The 22,442-nt window shown below is 33.2% G+C and overlaps 3 protein-coding genes across 7 annotated transcripts in view; all 3 read right to left on the bottom strand.

Annotated features, from left to right (window-relative positions):
- The window catches only part of LOC127706963 (uncharacterized), a 99,140-nt gene extending 86,714 nt beyond the window's left edge, over positions 1-12,426 (bottom strand). For 2 of the 5 annotated variants that reach the window (XR_007984677.1, XM_052211703.1), the window contains exons 1-2: positions 12,020-12,426; positions 10,135-10,243 (exon numbers count right to left, since the gene is read on the bottom strand). Coding sequence is in view for 3 of the 5 variants with exons in the window: in XM_052211703.1 (XP_052067663.1) it covers positions 10,135-10,243; positions 12,020-12,379 (469 nt within the window). In the remaining 2 variants the exon portion in view is untranslated. Of the gene's footprint in view, positions 1-10,134; positions 10,244-12,019 lie in introns of those variants that run through there. The other 3 variants (XM_052211704.1, XM_052211702.1, XR_007984674.1) reach the window with 2 other exon arrangements.
- Positions 1-22,442, bottom strand: part of LOC127705510 (titin homolog) — a 141,387-nt gene that overhangs the window by 94,800 nt on the left and 24,145 nt on the right. The window lies entirely within an intron of this gene.
- Positions 15,817-20,276, bottom strand: LOC127705508 (putative uncharacterized protein DDB_G0271982). Its single transcript, XM_052209835.1, has 4 exons — positions 19,910-20,276; positions 17,922-18,326; positions 17,268-17,513; positions 15,817-16,541 (listed from the first exon to the last, which is right to left on the bottom strand). Exons 1-4 carry the CDS (start codon positions 20,274-20,276, stop codon positions 15,817-15,819), a joined length of 1,743 nt encoding a protein of 580 aa, XP_052065795.1.

Below are 22,442 nucleotides of genomic sequence, written 5' to 3'. Positions count from 1 at the left end.
TGTGACTGTTGGTGACAAAGAATAAAAACAAAATATAACAAAGAAATAAAATTTTAATTGATAGTAACTGAAAACATGAACAATTATTTAACTTCTGCCCTCAGTTTTAATGACTGTTTTAAAAAGGAGCCAATAACTTTGTAAGTTCCATCGTAGAAGGGTTGAGAATTTCTTTCATCCTTTGTTCTTTAGTGAAAAACATAAAATTATTAGTAGGTAAGCAATTTTCCAATGAATTGTCCATATATGTTTTGTTGATTTTACATTCGAGGGAGTGTTTTCATCCCCCAGCAAGTGGCACAGCTTACTGAGTTTATCCTTTCTAGGAATTTTATAATAGCCACCCTTCTCTATTTCTAGATTATGGTCACAAATTCTCAATTTAGTAAAGCATTTTCATGAAAAGAAGTAATGAGAAGCCAAATAAAATTCTCTATCCAGACTAAGTTTTATTTTTTGTAAAGTATTATTTTCATCATAACTATTCATTTTATGTCGAACATTTTATTCTGCATTTCATATATTTTAGCAATAAAAGAACAGTTCAGCTCAAAACATTCTTTCTTTTCTTTATATAAACCTTTAAAATAAGGTATAACAGATGAAATATTTTCCTATGGATTTTCCCTAAAATTTTTAATGATTTTACATTCTAGGAGGAAGTGTTTTCATCCTCCAGCAAGTGGCACAGTTTACTGAATCTATCTTTTCTAGGAATTTTATAATATGGACAAAACTAATTGCAGTTACCCTTCTGACTCTGTAGTTTTCTGTGTCAGCTGAATTAGCAACAGTTTCCATCCATTCATGAACTTGCCTGTTACCATTTCCACAAGAAGCAACTGCATTTTCTGCTTCTCTTCTTAACCTATAATAATATAAATCGATGATGACATAACTAGTAAAGGATGGTATATCAGTAGAGTATGTACTGCAACAGACATAATTGGATATATTGTTGATTAGTCATTTATTTCAAAATGTGTCTTTCATGTCTTTGTTCATAATAGTGTTATTTTTTTTAATTTGCTATGCAGTATGGGTTTTGCTCATTGTTGAAGGCTGTACAGTGACCTATAATTGTTAACTTCTACGTCATTTGGTCTCTGGTGGAGAGTTGTCTCATTGGCAATCATACCACATTTTCTGCTTTTTATATTAAGTGGGGTTTTTTGTACTGATTTGTTTATTGCACATTGTTAAAAATGAATGTACCTTTTGTTATACCACAAGCTGAAATTCAGTTCAGTTCAATTAACATACCCTAAAGGGGGTGTTTTTTCGCGGGTGTAAAATTTCGCTATTTAGGGGCAAATAAGTATACGAAAAAATTTTGGCGGTTTTTATTTTTGGTGGATTCTTAATTGCCAATTAAATATTTTGGTGGATACTGAAATGGTTGCAGTAAACAAAAGTGAATCAAATATTGTAATGATAAAATATTTTTTCTACCTGATTGACGTCTTATTTATTGATTATATTCTGGTACAGTTAATCAAAAGAATACTGGTAACTTAGATATTTGTCACAGGTGTACAAACTACTTGTAAATGTTACAGTTGATTAGTTAAGAAATTGACCGTACCTTTGATGTACTGATTAGGTTATAAAATTATCAAGAGTGAACTGACAACTCTTTTATAATTTGACACTAATTAATAAGGGTAAAATACCTGACAGAGTACCTTGCACTATTTAATTATTTGACACTAATTAATAAGGGTTTACAGTTTAATTAGAACTCACGACCTCATTTTAGAAAATACATATATGAACAATACCCTTTGGCATGTTAGTTGTTAAAACTAACATATACAGTTATCAACCTGCCTACCAGAAAGAAATAGATTGTTCACAAAATGCTTTACCTATTAGGAAGTACTGAACGTATGCATATGTATATAAATTTTGGCAGAATTTATTTTTGCGATTTTCATTTAACCACCATAATAAGCGAAAATTACCCGCTATACGGTATTGAAAAATTCTAAGTATCCGCAAACAGGATGTAAATGTCTCGACAGATCTGAACAGTGCTCACACATTACAACTCATCACCTTGAAGCTGCTGACCAAATTTGATGGCTTTCTGTTAAGCAGTACTTGATAAAAGTGTGACAGAAATATTTGTAATGAAGCAGTAGAGCTTCCACTCCTAGAATGTAAAGGGTGAGGATTAGTGTGTAAAAAAAGCGACAAATCAAACCATGAGTAAGTATTGTTTTGTTTGGCCACAGTAGCTGGTATTCATATTACCTGTGTGGATCTAAATCTATATGTTCCTCCTTATAAATAATAGTATGTGATTTAGGAAGTAACTTGACTCTACCAATGAATCGTTTTACTGGTTCTATATGATATGTAGTGTCCTGTGGGATTCTGATGGTTCCACGGAAATGTCCGTCTACAATGTAACCAAATACACTGCTGCCTCCTGATCCTGAGAAAAATAAAAACAGAAATAAGTTGGCCTTGAAGTAAGAGGGATTTGAAGATACAGCCAGTCTGTGCACCTGTCATATATTTGATACCAAAATTTTCCAAATATTTTACTTATTGACAAAGTTACAGCTATGCATAGGAACAATTTTGTTTAAAATATGTACTTCTTTCATGCAATTTTTTGTTCCTTCTGACCGTCCCGAATTAGTGGTTCTATACCTATAATAGTAACAGCCATGAAATGGCAGTCAATTCAGTTAAATGGTGAAATTTTGAAAATCTTGACTATTTGACTTGTTCATGGTTAGAAATATATAGATTCCACCACTGCAACAAGTTTGTTACGATATTTCTCCACTCGAGACAGTTTAATTTTAATATTTAAAGCACAAGGCTTGCCGAGCTTTTTAAATAATCAAAATTTAACTGCTGAGAGTGGAGAAATATCGTAATTCACGATTTATAGTGGTAGAATCTGTTTCTCTAATGATTTTTATCCTTCCTTTTCAAAGATTTGCAGAATGTTGTGTTCTTTATATGTGACGTCATCAGGCATGGTCGCCTTTTTTCATGACGTCACGATAGGAAATTCAGAGGAAACCAAGAAAATTTTACATCATAATTAAATTTTGACCAATCATTTGCCGAGAACAGATATTTCACTAGTGAGGAGAAATATTTTTCTCACACCGATCAAGAAATGTGAAAATAGCACAAAAATTAGAGAAAATAAATAGCAAAACCGTCTCCAAAAAAGATATTTAAAAAGTTAGTTTACTTTGTGTTTAACTTTTCACTGGAACAAGATTATTTTGGGCAACATTTGTGCTCTAAGTTAAACTTAGCCAAAACATTCTTACTTTTTAGATAAGAATTTGACAAATCTCTCTTCTGACGTCACTTCAATCAAAGATGTCACAGTCAGTGTCACAAAGAATTAACTAATATTCACATTTTCTGAAAAACTTTTCTTATGATGTTTAAAAATTCGTAAGGGTTCAGAGGAACCCAGTGTCTCGCCTACTTTTTCTGTTAATCGCAGGCTCAACAAAAATGAGAAGGTAAATCAATAAAAATATTCCTCTCGATACTATCTTTTGATTGTAAGAAGCTTCTGTCCAAGTTTGGTAAAAATCCAGGATAGTTTATGAATCTAATAAATGTTTAAAAACTTTAACTGCAGACTGAATGTAATGTTAACTGGAAGAAAACAAAATTTCTTTCTAGATACTAGCATTTGATCATAAACAAGCTTCTGTCCAAGTTTGGTACAAATCCAAAATAGTATAAGAAAGTTATTAAAATTTTAAAAACTTTAACCACAGAGTGAATATGTTGTTTCCTGGCAGAAAATCTAAGTCCATTTAAAAGTAAAATACGGAAAAAACGGATTTATTTTTTTTACAAAATTTCCTTCTAGATACTAGCTTTTGATCATAAACAAGCTTCTGTCCAAGTTTGGTACAAATCCAAAATAGTATAAGAAAGTTATTAAAATTTTAATAAAATGCTCCGCAGGGCGCAGCTTGATACGACCGCAGAGGTCAAACCCTGAACAGTTGGGGCAAGTATGGACACAACATTCAAGCTTGATACAGCTCTGAATTTGTATTGTGATTAAATATTGGTCCAATAACCCAAATCTAAATACATGGTTAGATTCACCATATCAAAGAACCCCAAGAATTCAATTTTTGATGAAATCAAACAAAGTTTAATTTTAAACCCTTTTGACCTCAATGTGGACAAAGTTGATAACGGGGCCGAAAAAACAAAAATCTAAATACATGGTTAGATTCAGCATATCATAGAACCCCATATATTCAATTTTTGTTGAAATCAAACAAAGTTTAATTTTGGACCCCGATTTGGACCAACTTGAAAACTGGGCCCATAATCAAAAATCTAAATACATGTTTAGATTCAGCATATCAAAGAACCCTAAGAATTCAATTTTTGTTAAAATCAAACTAAGTTTAATTTTGGACCCTTTGGACCTTAATGTAGATCAATTTGAAAACGGAACCAAAAATTAAGAATCTTAATACATGGTTAGATTCGGCATATCAAAGAACCCCAATAATTCAATTTTTGATGAAATCAAACAAAGTTTAATTTTGAACCCTTTGGACCTCAATGTGGACCAATTTAAAAACGGGGCCCAAATTCCAAAAACTTAATACACGGTTAGATTCAGCATATTAAAGAACCCCAAGAATTCAAGAATAAAACCCCATTGAAATTGGTCAAGAAATAAGCAATTTATATGAAGTATCTTCTTTTGCACAATACTGTGCAATTGAATATTTCTTGGTATTGCGCAATACTGTACAATTTTGACAATTTCTTGCTATTGCGCAATATTGTGCTATTGGATATTTCTTGCTATTGCGCAATACTGTGCAATTGAAGATTTCTTGCTATTGCGCAATACTGTGCAATTGAAGATTTCTTGCTATTGTGCAATACTGTACAATTGAAAATTTCTTGCTATTGCACAATACTTATTATATAATAATTTACACATCCTGTTTGGTGTGTATCTCCTACCATATCATTATTATTTGCTTTTAAATATAAATCAGAAATAACCAACTTAAAATGGAAAATTTTAAAAGGAAAAAAAAAGAAAAAAAAGAAAAAAAAGGAAAAAAAAAAAATCCCCCCCCCAAATTTTTTCAACCCCCTTATGATTCATCACCCCAAACTCAATCCCAGCCTTCCCTTTGTGGTATGGTACCTTGCAGTATAATTTCAGAGAGATCCATACACTTGAACACAAGTTATTGTCTGGAAACTAGAAAAATGTGTTTTTTGGCCCCTTTTTGGCCCCAAATTCCTAAACATTTAGGGAAATTACCCCCAAACTCAAACCCAGCTTTCCCTTTGTGATATGGAACCTTGTAGTACAATTTCAGAAAGATCCATACACTTACACACAAGTTATTGTCCTGAAACTAGAACAAGAGTGCACAGGCTGAAATGTCTCGCCTTCTTTACTAATCATTGATATTATGTTGATAGTCCTAAATATAAAGCTTTACTACAACTATCACATACACTTAACATGATCCAAGAAAATGAGGTCAAGGTCATATAAACCAAACAAGAAATACATGTACACCTTACAATCATTCAATACACTAAATATAGTTGACCTATTGTTTATAGTTTCTAAGATACAGACTTAACCAAGAAAACTAAACATTGACCAATGAACCAATAAAATGAGGTCAAGGTCAGATGAACAATGCCAGGCAGACATGTAATACAGCTTGCAATCCTTCCATACAACAAATATAGTTGACCTATTGCTTATAGTATTAGAAAAACAGACCAAAATACAAAAACTTAACACTGAGCAATGAACCGTGAAAATGAGGTCAAGGTCAAATAAAACCTGCAAGACTGATAGGTACATCATAAAATATTTCCATACACCAAATATAGATGACCTATTGCATAAAGTATTAGAAAAAAAGACCAAAACTCAAAAACTTAACTTTGACCACTGAACCATGAAAATGAGGTCAAGGTCAGAAGACACCTGCCCGCTAGACATGTACACCTTGCAATCATTCCATACACCAAATATAGTAGACCTATGGCATACAGTATAAGAAAAACAGACCAAAACACAAAAACTTAACTATAACCACTGAACCATGAAAATGAGGTCAAGGTCAGATGACACCTGCCAGTTGGACATGTACACCTTACAGTCCTTCCATACACCGAATATACTAGACCTATTGCTTATAGTATCTGAGATATGGACTTGACCACCAAAACTTAACCTTGTTCATTGATCCATGAAATGAGGTCGAGGTCAAGTGAAAACTGTGTGACGGGCATGAGGACCTTGCAAGGTACGCACATACCAAATATAGTTGAACTATTGCATATAGTATTAGAAAAAAAGACCAAAACTCAAAAACTTAACTTTGACCACTGAACCATGAAAATGAGGTCAAGGTCAGATGACACCTGCCCGCTAGACATGTACACCTTACAATCATTCCATACACCAAATATAGAAGACCTATGGCATACAGTATAAGAAAAACAGACCAAAACACAAAAACTTAACTATAACCACTGAACCATGAAAATGAGGTCAAGGTCAGATGACACCTGCCAGTTGGACATGTACACCTTACAGTCCTTCCATACACCGAATATACTAGACCTATTGCTTATAGTATCTGAGATATGGACTTGACCACCAAAACTTAACCTTGTTCATTGATCCATGAAATGAGGTCGAGGTCAAGTGAAAACTGTCTGACGGGCATGAGGACCTTGCAAGGTACGCACATACCAAATATAGTTATCCTATTACTTATAATAAGAGAGAATCTAACATTACAAAAAATCTTAACTTTTTTTTCAAGTAGTCACTGAACCATGAAAATGAGGTCAAGGACATTGGACATGTGACTGACGGAAACTTCGTAACATGAGGCATCCATATACAAAGTATGAAGCATCCAGACCTCCCACCTTCTAAAATATAAAGCTTTTAAGAAGTTAGCTAACGCCGCCGCCGGATCACTATCCCTATGTCGAGCTTTCTGCGACAAAAGTCGCAGGCTCCACAAAAATGCTTGTTTTTTGCCCCTTTTTGGCCCCTAATTCCTAAAATAATGAGGCAATTACCCCCATCATCAATCCCAGCCTTCCCTTTGTGGTATGGTACCTTGCAGTACAATTTCAGAGAGATCCATACACTTGAACACAAGTTATTGTCATGAAACTAGAAAAATGCTTGTTTTTTGCCCCTTTTTTGGCCCCTAATTCCTAAAATTTTGAGGCAATTACCCCCAAAATCAATCCCAGCATTCCTTTTGTGATATGGAACCTTGTGGTACAATGTCAGAGAGATCCATACACTAACACACAAGTTATGTCTGGAAGTTACAAAAATGCTTATTTTTGGCCCCTTTTTCCTTTACTGTTGGTACCATAACCCCCAAAATCAATCCCTACCTTCCTTTTGTGGTAATGACCCATGTGGTAAAATTTCATAGAGATCCATTCACTTAAACTAAAGTTAGAGTGCGAAAACCAATGTGTCTTCGGACGACGCCGACGACGACGACGCCAATGTCATACCAATATACGACCACAAAAATTTTTTTGTGATCGTATAAAAACTGTAAAATTTTTGTTAAAACTACCAATTCGACGGCAGCAACCCAACAATGGGTTGTTCGATTTGTCTGAAAATTTCAGAGCTGATAGATCTTGACCAACTGAACAATTTTACCCCGCGTCACATTTGCTAAAAGATTTAGTTTTTGAGATATAAGCCAAAAACTGCATTTGACCCTTGTGTTCTATTTTTAGCCATAGCGGCCATGTTTGTTGATGGATACAAACTTCGGATACAATTTATAAACAAGATACCCTAAGGAACATTAAGTTAATGTTTGAAGGTAATTGGCCCAGTAGTTTCAGAGGAGAAGATTTTTAAATGTTAGCAAACTTGATGAACAAATTGTGTAAAATTGTCTTTAAAGGGCAATAACTCCTTAAGGGGTCAATTGACAATTATGGTCATATTAACTTTTTTGTAGATCTTACTTTGCTGAACATTATTGTTGCTTACAGTTTATATATATCTATAATAATATTCAAAATAATAACAAAAAACTGCAAAATTTTGTTAAAACTACCAATTCGGTGGCAGCAACCCAACAATGGGTTGTTTGATTCGTCTGAAAATTTCACAGCTGATAGATCTTGACCAACTGAACAATTTTATCCCATGCCAGATTTGCTCTAAAAGCTTTAGTTTTTGAGATATAAGCCAAAAACTGCATTTGACCCCTATGTTCTATTTATAGCCATGGCGGCCATATTTGTCGATGGATCAAAACTTCGGATACAATTTATAAACTAGATACCCTAAGGAACATTTAATTAAAGTTTGAAGGTATTTGGCCCAGTAGTTTCAGAGAAGAAGATTTTTGAAATAGTTTACGACGACAGACGACGGACGCCAAGTGATGGCATAAGCTCACATGGGGCCCTTTGGGCCCCGGTGAGCTAAAAAAAGGGGGGTAGGGGTTACCCCAATGGACTTCCCTATATGTCATTTGATTAGTTTTATTGTCCCATACAAGAATATTTATATTTTTGGGGTGGGGATCTCGACCGTTTACAAGTTCTTAAACAGAAAGAAGGTGGGGATGACCCCAGGGTACTTGATTTTTATTTCATTTGATTTGTTTTATTGTAACATACAAGAATATATATGGTTTAAGGGTGGGGATCTTGACTGTTTACAAGTTTTCAACAAAAAAAATCATTATCATATGCTGAAATATTTATAATATCTAATTTAACAGAACTATGGTTGTTTAACATAGTACTCTAACATAATTAATAATGTAATAATCTTCAAAATGTCTAATGATATAGCTTATAATCATTACCACTTAGGAAATAGATAATTTTCAAATAAATCTGTCACTCCAATTTTTATTCTGAGATAAGACAAATCATAAAAAGATAACAACAGTAAAATATTTAAAAATTCTACTTTTGGATATTAAAAATGAAGATAACTCACAAAGGAGATATACTAAAATCTTGAAAATTAATAGAGACCTTCATTAAGTCCCAGGAAACAACATATTTAAATTTGAAAAAAATTTGTTACAGCGTTTTCATGTTATTTGGCAGCCGCAAGAGCCGCCCAGCCGCCTGCCGTACATAACCATTTTAATAACCGATATTTCCTTTGAAAATCCGGTTAAAAATGGAAACAAAAAATTAAACTGAGTTTTGTGGTAAAAAGCATTATATATACATTTCATTACATTAATTTAAGACAAACTCAAGTTAGAGAACGGAAACGAAAAATTCAGCAATTTTTTCATTTGTAAATAGGCATACTTCTAGAACAGTAATCAAAGTGCTTGTAAGCACTGAATGGTGAAGATTGCTTTAATTTATCAGTAGGAAGTAAAATTGAATATTGCATTGCATAAAGCATTGTTTGTAGTTGATTCAACTACCATTATGCACAAAGAAAGATAAATCCAATTTTCAAAGAAGACTTTAAAATATTTTTAGAAATGAAGGGTAAAAATTGCTTTAATTTATCAGTGGAAGGTAAAATTATACATTGCATTGTATAAAGCATTGATTGTAGTTGATTCAACTATAATCATGGACAAAGAAAGATAACTCCAATTTAAAAAATACTTGATATTTAGAAATTTTTCCATTTGTAAAGGGCATAACTCTAGAACAGTAAAAGTGAAGTCACCAAAATTCAAACTTGATCTGTATATTATAATAAGCATTGTGTATAAGATTCATAACATTTGGTTGAAGCAAACTTAAGTTAGAGAACGGAAACAAAAAATTAGCAATTTTTCTATTTGTAAAGGGGCATAACTCTAGAACGGTAAAAGTGACGCCGCCAAAATTCAAACTTGATCTGTATTTAGTGGTAATAATCATTGTGTATAAGTTTCATAACATTTGGTTAAGGCAAACTAAAGTTAGAGAATGGAAACCAACTTTGGGACGTACGGACGGACAAGGGTAAAACTTAATGCCCCCTCCCCTACTGTGGGGGCATAAAAATATGCTATTTTGACATTTAACTACATTAAACCTTCCTATATTTTCAAGCCCCCTTTTAACAGTCCCCTTTCACATAATAAAGCTACTCACAGTGTGTGATATATCTTGGTGTATTTTCAGGCAATTCCTGCAGACCTAAATCTTCCAGTTCGTCATCTGAATCTGGTGATGTATTAGTTACCAAACAACTGCTAAAAATCTGTAAATACATTTATGTAAATTATGATCATAAAAAGGTCATATTTATATATATATTTATACACAAGGTAGGTTAGATGTCATAATCCCTGTCATTTTAAATGGCATCAACTAAAAGGTCAAGATTAGATCAACCATCATTTGTTGACAAAAACATAAACAAGTTTACGTGGTTGGACATATAATATAATTAAGAAATAATTCATGCAAGCCATAGATTTGTTGGAAATTTTCACACGGCCTGGCCGTTATGATTTAATTTTATCTCGAGCGTTAGCCACAGGCCATGTGAAAATGATAACAAATCTATAGCTTGCATGAATTATTTCGATTCTAACTAGACAAATATGGTTATTTGAAAAACTGAAGTGAAGGTAAGATTGCCTTGTGTATTGCAGTTCTATTTTACCCCCTGTAAGATAAAAGCTAAAAATTTCAAATAAATCCAAGGCTTGCATGAATTATTTCTTAAATAACCACTAGAAATAAACTGTTATCACAGAGATATGTCTCGCCTTTTTGTAATTTTGATAATGCAAATGTTGAAATTAAAATAGCAATACTTAAACATGTAAGTTATGCAAATATTCAAAGTCGATGAACCATGACTGAAGGTACATGGCTAAACAATCTCCATGGAATGAGATGTGCCAATGCTAATACAAGTGCATACCAAATAACATTGACTTATCATAAGTCGTTCCCTTTAAACAAACCTAAACACAAACATTAACTTGTAAACTATGTAAAAGTTTCAAAGTCAATGAACATGATGATCAGGGGTGGGGCTATATAATCTCCATGGAAACGATACTTGCAAATGCCAATAAATTTGCATACCAAATATCATTGACTTAACATTAGCAGTTCATCTTAAACTGATCTAATCACAAACTAATACATGTAAACTAAGCAAAAGTTTCAAAGTAAATAGACCATCACTGAAGGGGGCGGGGCCAAATATTCTCCCTGGAAATGAGATGTGCTAATGTTTATACAACTGAACACCAATTAACATCTGCCTACCACTAATGGTTCCCCTTGAACTAACCTAATTACAAACTAATACATGTTAACTTAGCAAAATTTTCAAAGTCTATAGACCATGACTAAGGGGCGGAGCCAAATAATCCCTATGGAAATGAGATATGGCAATGCTTATACAACTGCATACCATATATCATTAACCTACCACTAGTGGTTCCCCATAAATTGACCTAATCACAAACTAATACATGTAAACTATGAAAAGTTTAAAAGTCAATAGACCTTGACTGAGGGGGCGGGGCCAAATAATCTCCATGGTAATGAGATGTGCCAATGTTAATACAACTGCATACCAAATATCATTGACCTACCACTAGTGGTTCACCATGAACTAGACCTAATCACAAACTAATACATTGTTGATGCCGCCGCCGATGCCGGAAACAGCATACATATGTCTAGCTTTTTGACTCCGTCAAGGCGAGACAAAAATGTGTTCAATCCTTATAATTCTTAATCCAAATATTTTTTTCGTTGGCTATTTACTGTCAAATCCACAGTTGATATGTCGTAACTAAGGAGTGACACGCCATGTTAAATTGCTGAAATCCAGGAATATAGGCAACAGTAGTATACTGCTGTTCAAAAGTCATAAATTGATTGAGAGAAAACAAATCCGGGTTACAAAAGAAATACTGAAGTGCAACAAAAACAAACTCCAACTTACATAGAAACGAACTACATGAATGTGTGAATGATGCAATAGAATAGAAAATGAAACAACACCTACCTCCAATTTCTTCGATGGTTCATGCAGTTTTTCTTCCTTTTTATTTTCTTTCTTCTTTACCTCAACAGATATCATTTTAGTCTCAGGTCTTTTTATGGAATCTTTCTTTTCGTCACAGTTTTCAGTTTTGTCATCTTGCTTTGACTTTTTACTGGCAATGTTTTCCTCTTCATTTGCTTTCCTCTTTAGATTTTTTGGTGATTTTATTTGCTTGTCATCATCTCCTTTTTTGGAACCTCTTTTATCAGGAAAATTCTTGTACTTTTTTGGAATTTTCTCCTTTGACTTCTTTATGCTTTTCTGAATTTCCATGTTTATGCTTATCTGATTGTCCATGTTTAGATTTTTCTGAATATCCATGTTTAGATTTTTCTGAATATCTATGTTTATGCTTTTCTGAATTCCCAGGTTTATGCTTCTCTGATTGGCCTTGTTTAGGTTTTTCTGAAATTCCATGCGTATGCTTTTCTGAATGCGGATGTTTAGGTTTTTCTGAATGTTTATGTTTGTCTGAATATTCCCGACTGTCATTTTCATGTTTTCTGTCCTGTTTTCTATTTCCATCTGTAGAAGATTTTATATGTCGACTCTCATTATCTGATCTTTCTTTTTCTTTATTCTCTAGTGAAATTTTTGTCACTTACTTTCACTTTCAGATTTTTCCTTATGTTTAGGACGAGATTTCTCCTTTCTCCTTTCATTTATAATTTCTAACTTTTTTGTCACTTCTTTGTCAATCTCTTTATCAGTCTCATTTGCTTCCAGATTTTTATCCAACCTTGATAAATTCAGTTTCAAAACTTTGGCTTTATGGTCAATAACAAATTTAGACTTTTTGTGATCTTTTACTTCATCTTTGTCTTGTCTTTTCATGCATTTTGGACCAATTTTGGGTTTCTTTGCAACATTTTTAAAATAAGAAATGTCTCCACTTCTCTTTAAATCATGTACACTACTGTTCATGTCTTTCTTTCCAGACTCTGCATTTTTCTGTAAATTCAGCAGTTTAGACTGAATGTCTTTATCGGTGTCCAAAACCACAGAACAGTCTTTTAATTTTTAGTTTTTTCATTTTTGGTGATAATGATAAAGAGTTATCTCCCTTTTTATTTGGAGATTCACTTCCTTTGTTGTCATCTGTCAATCGCAGGCCAACAATTGTTTTAGGTTAAGCTGACAATGATGGCTGTTGAGAAGCATTGTTCTTCGAAGGACTGACTGAATGCGATTTTCTATTTGTATAATGAACAAGAGCTTCAATATCATCCATCTGTAAATATGCCTCTTCCTCTAGTTGCCTCCCCTGTATTTCTTCTTTCACAATAGTGATATTACTATCTTCTAGTTCTCTCCCATGGTTTTCTCTATTCACAAAATTTACAATGCCATCTTCAAGTTGTCTTCCTTGGTCTTCTATTTTCACAATATTTACATGACAATCAGCCAGTTGCCTCGCCTGGTCTTCTACTTTCACAATATTTACATGACAATCTGCCAGTTGTCTCCCCTCATCTCTTCTATTGACAACATTAACAACACTATCAATATCAAATTCACTGAAATTGCCCCACTGGTCACTATCTTCTAAACCTTTTTGCATTGCCATTTGCATCAAACCTTTGATAGGTGAACTATTAGGCTCCTTTTTAATGTTGACAACTGTTTCTTTTTGAACTGGGGAACCAGTCTGGGATCCAGTAATTTCTGTCATAATCATTTCTGTTTCAATGTCTCTGTACGACCTATTGAACTTCCTTGGACAAATCTCACAGTTCCTATTAATAGTATGGACCAAGGAGTCAATGTCAAAGATGTCAGGATGTTCTGTCTTGATCTGGGATGGATCAATCGGCACAACTACTGATTCTCCTTTCCTCCATTCTTTTACTTTTTCTATAAATATCTCTTTCAGAGTTTTTGTTTACATCGGTATTTGCCACCGGAAATGTCGGAGTCATGATACCAGTAACTGAGCTTGTTTCACTGTTCAAGTCATCTTCAGATAGAAATTTTTGATGTCATCTGTGATTTTGGTTGTTCCTTCCTTTTTGTCACTTACATGACTTATTGCCAATTTTTCTCTCCTTATTTTAGATTCTACTGTTTCTATCTTTCCTTTATGTTCTCTTATTTTTGTTTCTGTCTTTCCTTTATGTTCTCTTATTTTTGTTTCTGTCTCTCCCTTTTGTTCTCTTGTTTTTATTTTCACTGTTTCTGTCTTTCCTTTTTCTTCTCTTGTTTTTGTTTCTTTTGTTTCTGTCTTTCTTTTTTGTTCTCTTATTTTTGTTTCTATTGTTTCTGTCTTTCCTTTTTGTTCTCTTGTTTTTGTTTCTAATGTTTCTGTCTTTCCGTTTCCTTCTCTTTTATTTGTTTGGACTGTTTCTGTCTTTCCTTTTTCTTCACCACTTTTTTTTCTTTCCTCTTTGTGCGATTCGATATGTTTGATCAAAATAGACGTTGTATCAAAAGATTGAGTACAAAGTTTACATCCAAATCTTTTACGGCCCAATTTGGTATTATGTACACTGATCATGTGCTTTTCTAATGCTGATTTAGAGCTATGGATTTCTTTACAAAGTTTACATTTCATTGTCAATTCTATAGTATTAGAGGCATTACTTAAGCTTTCCTCCAATTTCTTCGATGGTTCATGCAGTTTTTCTTCCTTTTTATTTTCTTTCTTCTTTACCTCAACAGATATCATTTTAGTCTCAGGTCTTTTTATGGAATCTTTCTTTTCGTCACAGTTTTCAGTTTTGTCATCGTGCTTTGACTTTTTACTGGCAATGTTTTCCTCTTCATTTGCTTTCCTCTTTAGATTTTTTGGTGATTTTATTTGCTTGTCATCATCTCCTTTTTTGGAACCTCTTTTATCAGGAAAATTCTTGTACTTTTTTGGAATTTTCTCCTTTGACTTCTTTATGCTTTTCTGAATTTCCATGTTTATGCTTATCTGATTGTCCATGTTTAGATTTTTCTGAATATCCATGTTTAGATTTTTCTGAATATCTATGTTTATGCTTTTCTGAATTCCCAGGTTTATGCTTCTCTGATTGGCCATGTTAAGGTTTTTCTGAAATTCCATGCGTATGCTTTTCTGAATGCGGATGTTTAGGTTTTTCTGAATGTTTATGTTTGTCTGAATATTCCCGACTGTCATTTTCATGTTTTCTGTCCTGTTTTCTATTTCCATCTGTAGAAGATTTTATATGTCGACTCTCATTATCTGATCTTTCTTTTTCTTTATTCTCTACTGAAATTTTTGTCACTTACTTTCACTTTCAGATTTTTCCTTATGTTTAGGACGAGATTTCTCCTTTCTCCTTTCATTTATAATTTCTAACTTTTTTGTCACTTCTTTGTCAATCTCTTTATCAGTCTCATTTGCTTCCAGATTTTTATCCAACCTTGATAAATTCAGTTTCAAAACTTTGGCTTTATGGTCAATAACAAATTTAGACTTTTTGTGATCTTTTACTTCATCTTTGTCTTGTCTTTTCATGCATTTTGGACCAATTTTGGGTTTCTTTGCAACATTTTTAAAATAAGAAATGTCTCCACTTCTCTTTAAATCATGTCCACTACTGTTCATGTCTTTCTTTCCAGACTCTGCATTTTTCTGTAAATTCAGCAGTTTAGACTGAATGTCTTTATCGGTGTCCAAAACCACAGAACAGTCTTTTAATTTATAGTTTTTTCATTTTTGGTGATAATGATAAAGAGCTATCTCCCTTTTTATTTGGAGATTCACTTCCTTTGTTGTCATCTGTCAATCGCAGGCCAACAATTGTTTTAGGTTAAGCTGACAATGATGGCTGTTGAGAAGCATTGTTCTTCGAAGGACTGACTGAATGCGATTTTCTATTTGTATAATGAACAAGAGCTTCAATATCATCCATCTGTAAATATGCCTCTTCCTCTAGTTGCCTCCCCTGTATTTCTTCTTTCACAATAGTGATATTACTATCTTCTAGTTCTCTCCCATGGTTTTCTCTATTCACAAAATTTACAATGCCATCTTCAAGTTGTCTTCCTTGGTCTTCTATTTTCACAATATTTACATGACAATCAGCCAGTTGCCTCGCCTGGTCTTCTACTTTCACAATATTTACATGACAATCTGCCAGTTGTCTCCCCTCATCTCTTCTATTGACAACATTAACAACACTATCAATATCAAATTCACTGAAATTGCCCCACTGGTCACTATCTTCTAAACCTTTTTGCATTGCCATTTGCATCAAACCTTTGATAGGTGAACTATTAGGCTCCTTTTTAATGTTGACAACTGTTTCTTTTTGAACTGGGGAACCAGTCTGGGATCCAGTAATTTCTGTCATAATCATTTCTGTTTCAATGTCTCTGTACGACCTATTGAACTTCCTTGGACAAATCTCACAGTTCCTATTAATAGTATGGACCAAGGAGTCAATGTCAAAGATGTCAGGATGTTCTGTCTTGATCTGGGATGGATCAATCGGCACAACTACTGATTCTCCTTTCCTCCATTCTTTTACTTTTTCTATAAATATCTCTTTCAGAGTTTTTGTTTACATCGGTATTTGCCACCGGAAATGTCGGAGTCATGATACCAGTAACTGAGCTTGTTTCACTGTTCAAGTCATCTTCAGATAGAAATTTTTGATGTCATCTGTGATTTTGGTTGTTCCTTCCTTTTTGTCACTTACATGACTTATTGCCAATTTTTCTCTCCTTATTTTAGATTCTACTGTTTCTATCTTTCCTTTATGTTCTCTTATTTTTGTTTCTGTCTTTCCTTTATGTTCTCTTATTTTTGTTTCTGTCTCTCCCTTTTGTTCTCTTGTTTTTATTTTCACTGTTTCTGTCTTTCCTTTTTCTTCTCTTGTTTTTGTTTCTTTTGTTTCTGTCTTTCTTTTTTGTTCTCTTATTTTTGTTTCTATTGTTTCTGTCTTTCCTTTTTGTTCTCTTGTTTTTGTTTCTAATGTTTCTGTCTTTCCGTTTCCTTCTCTTTTATTTGTTTGGACTGTTTCTGTCTTTCCTTTTTCTTCACCACTTTTTTTTCTTTCCTCTTTGTGCGATTCGATATGTTTGATCAAAATAGACGTTGTATCAAAAGATTGAGTACAAAGTTTACATCCAAATCTTTTACGGCCCAATTTGGTATTATGTACACTGATCATGTGCTTTTCTAATGCTGATTTAGAGCTATGGATTTCTTTACAAAGTTTACATTTCATTGTCAATTCTATAGTATTAGAAGCATTACTTAAGCTTTCCTCCAATTTCTTCGATGGTTCATGCAGTTTTTCTTCCTTTTTATTTTCTTTCTTCTTTACCTCAACAGATATCATTTTAGTCTCAGGTCTTTTTATGGAATCTTTCTTTTCGTCACAGTTTTCAGTTTTGTCATCGTGCTTTGACTTTTTACTGGCAATGTTTTCCTCTTCATTTGCTTTCCTCTTTAGATTTTTTGGTGATTTTATTTGCTTGTCATCATCTCCTTTTTTGGAACCTCTTTTATCAGGAAAATTCTTCTACTTTTTTGGAATTTTCTCCTTTGACTTCTTTATGCTTTTCTGAATTTCCATGTTTATGCTTATCTGATTGTCCATGTTTAGATTTTTCTGAATATCCATGTTTAGATTTTTCTGAATATCTATGTTTATGCTTTTCTGAATTCCCAGGTTTATGCTTCTCTGATTGGCCATGTTAAGGTTTTTCTGAAATTCCATGCGTATGCTTTTCTGAATGCGGATGTTTAGGTTTTTCTGAATGTTTATGTTTGTCTGAATATTCCCGACTGTCATTTTCATGTTTTCTGTCCTGTTTTCTATTTCCATCTGTAGAAGATTTTATATGTCGACTCTCATTATCTGATCTTTCTTTTTCTTTATTCTCTACTGAAATTTTTGTCACTTACTTTCACTTTCAGATTTTTCCTTATGTTTAGGACGAGATTTCTCCTTTCTCCTTTCATTTATAATTTCTAACTTTTTTGTCACTTCTTTGTCAATCTCTTTATCAGTCTCATTTGCTTCCAGATTTTTATCCAACCTTGATAAATTCAGTTTCAAAACTTTGGCTTTATGGTCAATAACAAATTTAGACTTTTTGTGATCTTTTACTTCATCTTTGTCTTGTCTTTTCATGCATTTTGGACCAATTTTGGGTTTCTTTGCAACATTTTTAAAATAAGAAATGTCTCCACTTCTCTTTAAATCATGTCCACTACTGTTCATGTCTTTCTTTCCAGACTCTGCATTTTTCTGTAAATTCAGCAGTTTAGACTGAATGTCTTTATCGGTGTCCAAAACCACAGAACAGTCTTTTAATTTATAGTTTTTTCATTTTTGGTGATAATGATAAAGAGTTATCTCCCTTTTTATTTGGAGATTCACTTCCTTTGTTGTCATCTGTCAATCGCAGGCCAACAATTGTTTTAGGTTAAGCTGACAATGATGGCTGTTGAGAAGCATTGTTCTTCGAAGGACTCAGACTGAATGCGATTTTCTATTTGTATAATGAACAAGAGCTTCAATATCATCCATCTGTAAATATGCCTCTTCCTCTAGTTGCCTCCCCTGTATTTCTTCTTTCACAATAGTGATATTACTATCTTCTAGTTCTCTCCCATGGTTTTCTCTATTCACAAAATTTACAATGCCATCTTCAAGTTGTCTTCCTTGGTCTTCTATTTTCACAATATTTACATGACAATCAGCCAGTTGCCTCCCCTGGTCTTTTACTTTCACAATATTTACATGACAATCTGCCAGTTGTCTCCCCTCGTCTCTTCTATTGACAACATTAACAACACTATCAATATCAAATTCACTGAAATTGCCCCACTGGTCACTATCTTCTAAACCTTTTTGCATTGCCATTTGCATCAAACCTTTGATAGGTGAACTATTAGGCTCCTTTTTAATGTTGACAACTGTTTCTTTTTGAACTGGGGAACCAGTCTGGGATCCAGTAATTTCTGTCATAATCATTTCTGTTTCAATGTCTCTGTACGACCTATTGAACTTCCTTGGACAAATCTCACAGTTCCTATTAATAGTATAGACCAAGGAGTCAATGTCAAAGATGTCAGGATGTTCTGTCTTGATCTGGGATGGATCAATCGGCACAACTACTGATTCTTCGCTCTTTTTCCTTTCCTCCATTCTTTTACTTTTTCTATAAATATCTCTTTCAGAGTTTTTGTTTACATCGGTATTTGCCACCGGAAATGTCGGAGTCATGATACCAGTAACTGAGCTTGTTTCACTGTTCAAGTCATCTTCAGATAGAAATTTTTGATGTCATCTGTGATTTTGGTTGTTCCTTCCTTTTTGTCACTTACATGACTTATTGCCAATTTTTCTCTCCTTATTTTAGATTCTACTGTTTCTATCTTTCCTTTATGTTCTCTTATTTTTGTTTCTGTCTTTCCTTTATGTTCTCTTATTTTTGTTTCTGTCTCTCCCTTTTGTTCTCTTGTTTTTATTTTCACTGTTTCTGTCTTTCCTTTTTCTTCTCTTGTTTTTGTTTCTTTTGTTTCTGTCTTTCTTTTTTGTTCTCTTATTTTTGTTTCTATTGTTTCTGTCTTTCCTTTTTGTTCTCTTGTTTTTGTTTCTAATGTTTCTGTCTTTCCGTTTCCTTCTCTTTTATTTGTTTGGACTGTTTCTGTCTTTCCTTTTTCTTCACCCCTTTTTTTTCTTTCCTCTTTGTGCGATTCGATATGTTTGATCAAAATAGACGTTGTATCAAAAGATTGAGTACAAAGTTTACATCCAAATCTTTTACGGCCCAATTTGGTATTATGTACACTGATCATGTGCTTTTCTAATGCTGATTTAGAGCTATGGATTTCTTTACAAAGTTTACATTTCATTGTCAATTCTATAGTATTAGAAGCATTACTTAAGCTTTCCTCCAATTTCTTCGATGGTTCATGCAGTTTTTCTTCCTTTTTATTTTCTTTCTTCTTTACCTCAACAGATATCATTTTAGTCTCAGGTCTTTTTATGGAATCTTTCTTTTCGTCACAGTTTTCAGTTTTGTCATCGTGCTTTGACTTTTTACTGGCAATGTTTTCCTCTTCATTTGCTTTCCTCTTTAGATTTTTTGGTGATTTTATTTGCTTGTCATCATCTCCTTTTTTGGAACCTCTTTTATCAGGAAAATTCTTGTACTTTTTTGGAATTTTCTCCTTTTTCTTTATGCTTTTCTGAATTTCCATGTTTATGCTTATCTGATTGTCCATGTTTAGATTTTTCTGAATATCCATGTTTAGATTTTTCTGAATATCTATGTTTATGCTTTTCTGAATTCCCAGGTTTATGCTTCTCTGATTGTCCATGTTTAGGTTTTTCTGAAATTCCATGCGTATGCTTTTCTGAATGCGGATGTTTAGGTTTTTCTGAATGTTTATGTTTGTCTGAATATTCCCGACTGTCATTTTCATGTTTTCTGTCCTGTTTTCTATTTCCATCTGTAGAAGATTTTATATGTCGACTCTCATTATCTGATCTTTCTTTTTCTTTATTCTCTACTGAAATTTTTGTCACTTACTTTCACTTTCAGATTTTTATACGACCGCAAAAAAATTTTGTGGTCCTATATTGGTATGACGTTGGCGTCGTCGTCGTCGTTGTCCGGCGTCGCCGTCGTCGTCCGGCGTCGTCGTCCAGCGTCGTCGTCCGAATACACATTGGTTTTCGCACTCTAACTTTAGTTTAAGTGAATGGATCTTTTTGAAATTTGACCATAAGGTTAAATACCACAAAAGGAAGGTTGGGATTGATTTTGGGGGTTATGGTACCAACAGTTAAGGAATTAGGGGCCAAAAAGGGGCCAAAAATAAGCATTTTCTAGTTTCCAGACAATAACTGTGCAACGGTGTATGGATCTCTCTGAAATTATACTACAAGTTTCCATACCACAAAGGGATGGTAAGGATTTGCTTTGGGGGGTTATGGCTCAAACCGTTTAGGAATTTGGGGCAAAAAAGGGGGAAAAACAAGGTTGTCCTGGTTAATGGACAAATACTTTAGTACAAAACATAATTTAAAGCAGTGTAAGGGAGATAAATCAAATACATCATTGAAATTATCTCCCTTACACTGCTTTTAAATTATGTATAAAGTAATGGTTAATGAACAATAAAGATAATTTAAAACAGTGTAAGGGAGGTAATCCAAATACAACGTTTTAGTTACTTCCCTTACACTGCTTTTAAATTATGTTTAAAGAAATGCATATTTATAAAGGAAGACCAGTAAAAATATCTGCAAATGTTGCATCTTTTTTTTTGTTACAAAAAAATCCATATGAAAGATTTGACACTATATTTTTAATTCTATTATAAAATAGATTAAGTTAGCACTATGGTAAATTTAAATGGGTAATTATGGTTGCCAACTCCATTGGAAATTTGAATTGAGATTATGACTATATCTTGAGGGAAAGAATTTTTTGGGGGAAAAAAGGTGGGAGGGGGGGATAAAAAGAAATTGTGGGGGGTCAATTTTTTCTCATTTCAGATTTCAGAAATTAAAAAGAAATATTCTTCAAATACGTATTATTTTTTTTTCAAATTTCAAATATTGAAAAATTTCAAGAAGTAATCTTTAATTGCACAGTATGGCGCATTAGATTTGTAAAATCTTTGACCACATTTATTTATTTGTTATGCCGAATCTAACAGTGTATTTAGATTTTTAATTTTGGGTCCAGTTTTCAAATTGGTCTACATTAAGGTCCAAAGGGTCCAAAATTAAACTTTGTTTGATTTTAGCAAAAATTGAATATATGAGGTTCTTTGATATGCTGAATCTAAACATGTATTTAGATTTTTGATTTTTGGCCCAGTTTTCAAGTTGGTCCAAATTGGGGTCCAAAATTAAACTTTGTTTGATTTCTACAAAAATTGAATATATGGGGTTTTTTGATATGCTGAATCTAACCATGTATTTAGATTTTTTATTTGTGGACCCCGTTATCAAATTGGTTCATATTGAGGTCAAAAGGGTCCAAAATTAAACTTTGTTTGATTTCATCTAAAATTGAATTATTGGGGTTCTTTGATATTCTAAATCTAACCGTGTATTTAGATTTTTAATTTTGGGTCCTGTTTTTTAAATTGGTCTACATTAAGGTTCAAAGGGTCCAAAATTAAACTTAGTTTGATTCTAACAAAAATTGAATTCTTGGGGTTCTTTGATATGCTGAATCTAAACATGTGTTTAGATTTTTGATTATGGGCAAAGTTTTCATGTTTGTCCAAGTTGGGGTCCAAAATTAAACTTTGTTTGATTTTAACAAAAATTGAATATATGGGGTTCTTTGATATGCTGAATCTAACCATGTATTTTGATTTTGGACATTGGACCATAATAGGTAAATTAAAAAAATTGAAGTTCTTAGACCACATTCTTTCTGTGTCAGAAACCTA

Source organism: Mytilus californianus, unplaced genomic scaffold (assembly GCF_021869535.1).
Source record: "Mytilus californianus isolate M0D057914Y unplaced genomic scaffold, xbMytCali1.0.p SCAF_6, whole genome shotgun sequence".
Classification (NCBI taxonomy): Eukaryota; Metazoa; Mollusca; class Bivalvia; order Mytilida; family Mytilidae; genus Mytilus; species Mytilus californianus.
The sequence above is the reverse complement of the archived record's forward strand: the minus strand, read 5'-3'. Positions and strand labels throughout refer to the sequence as shown.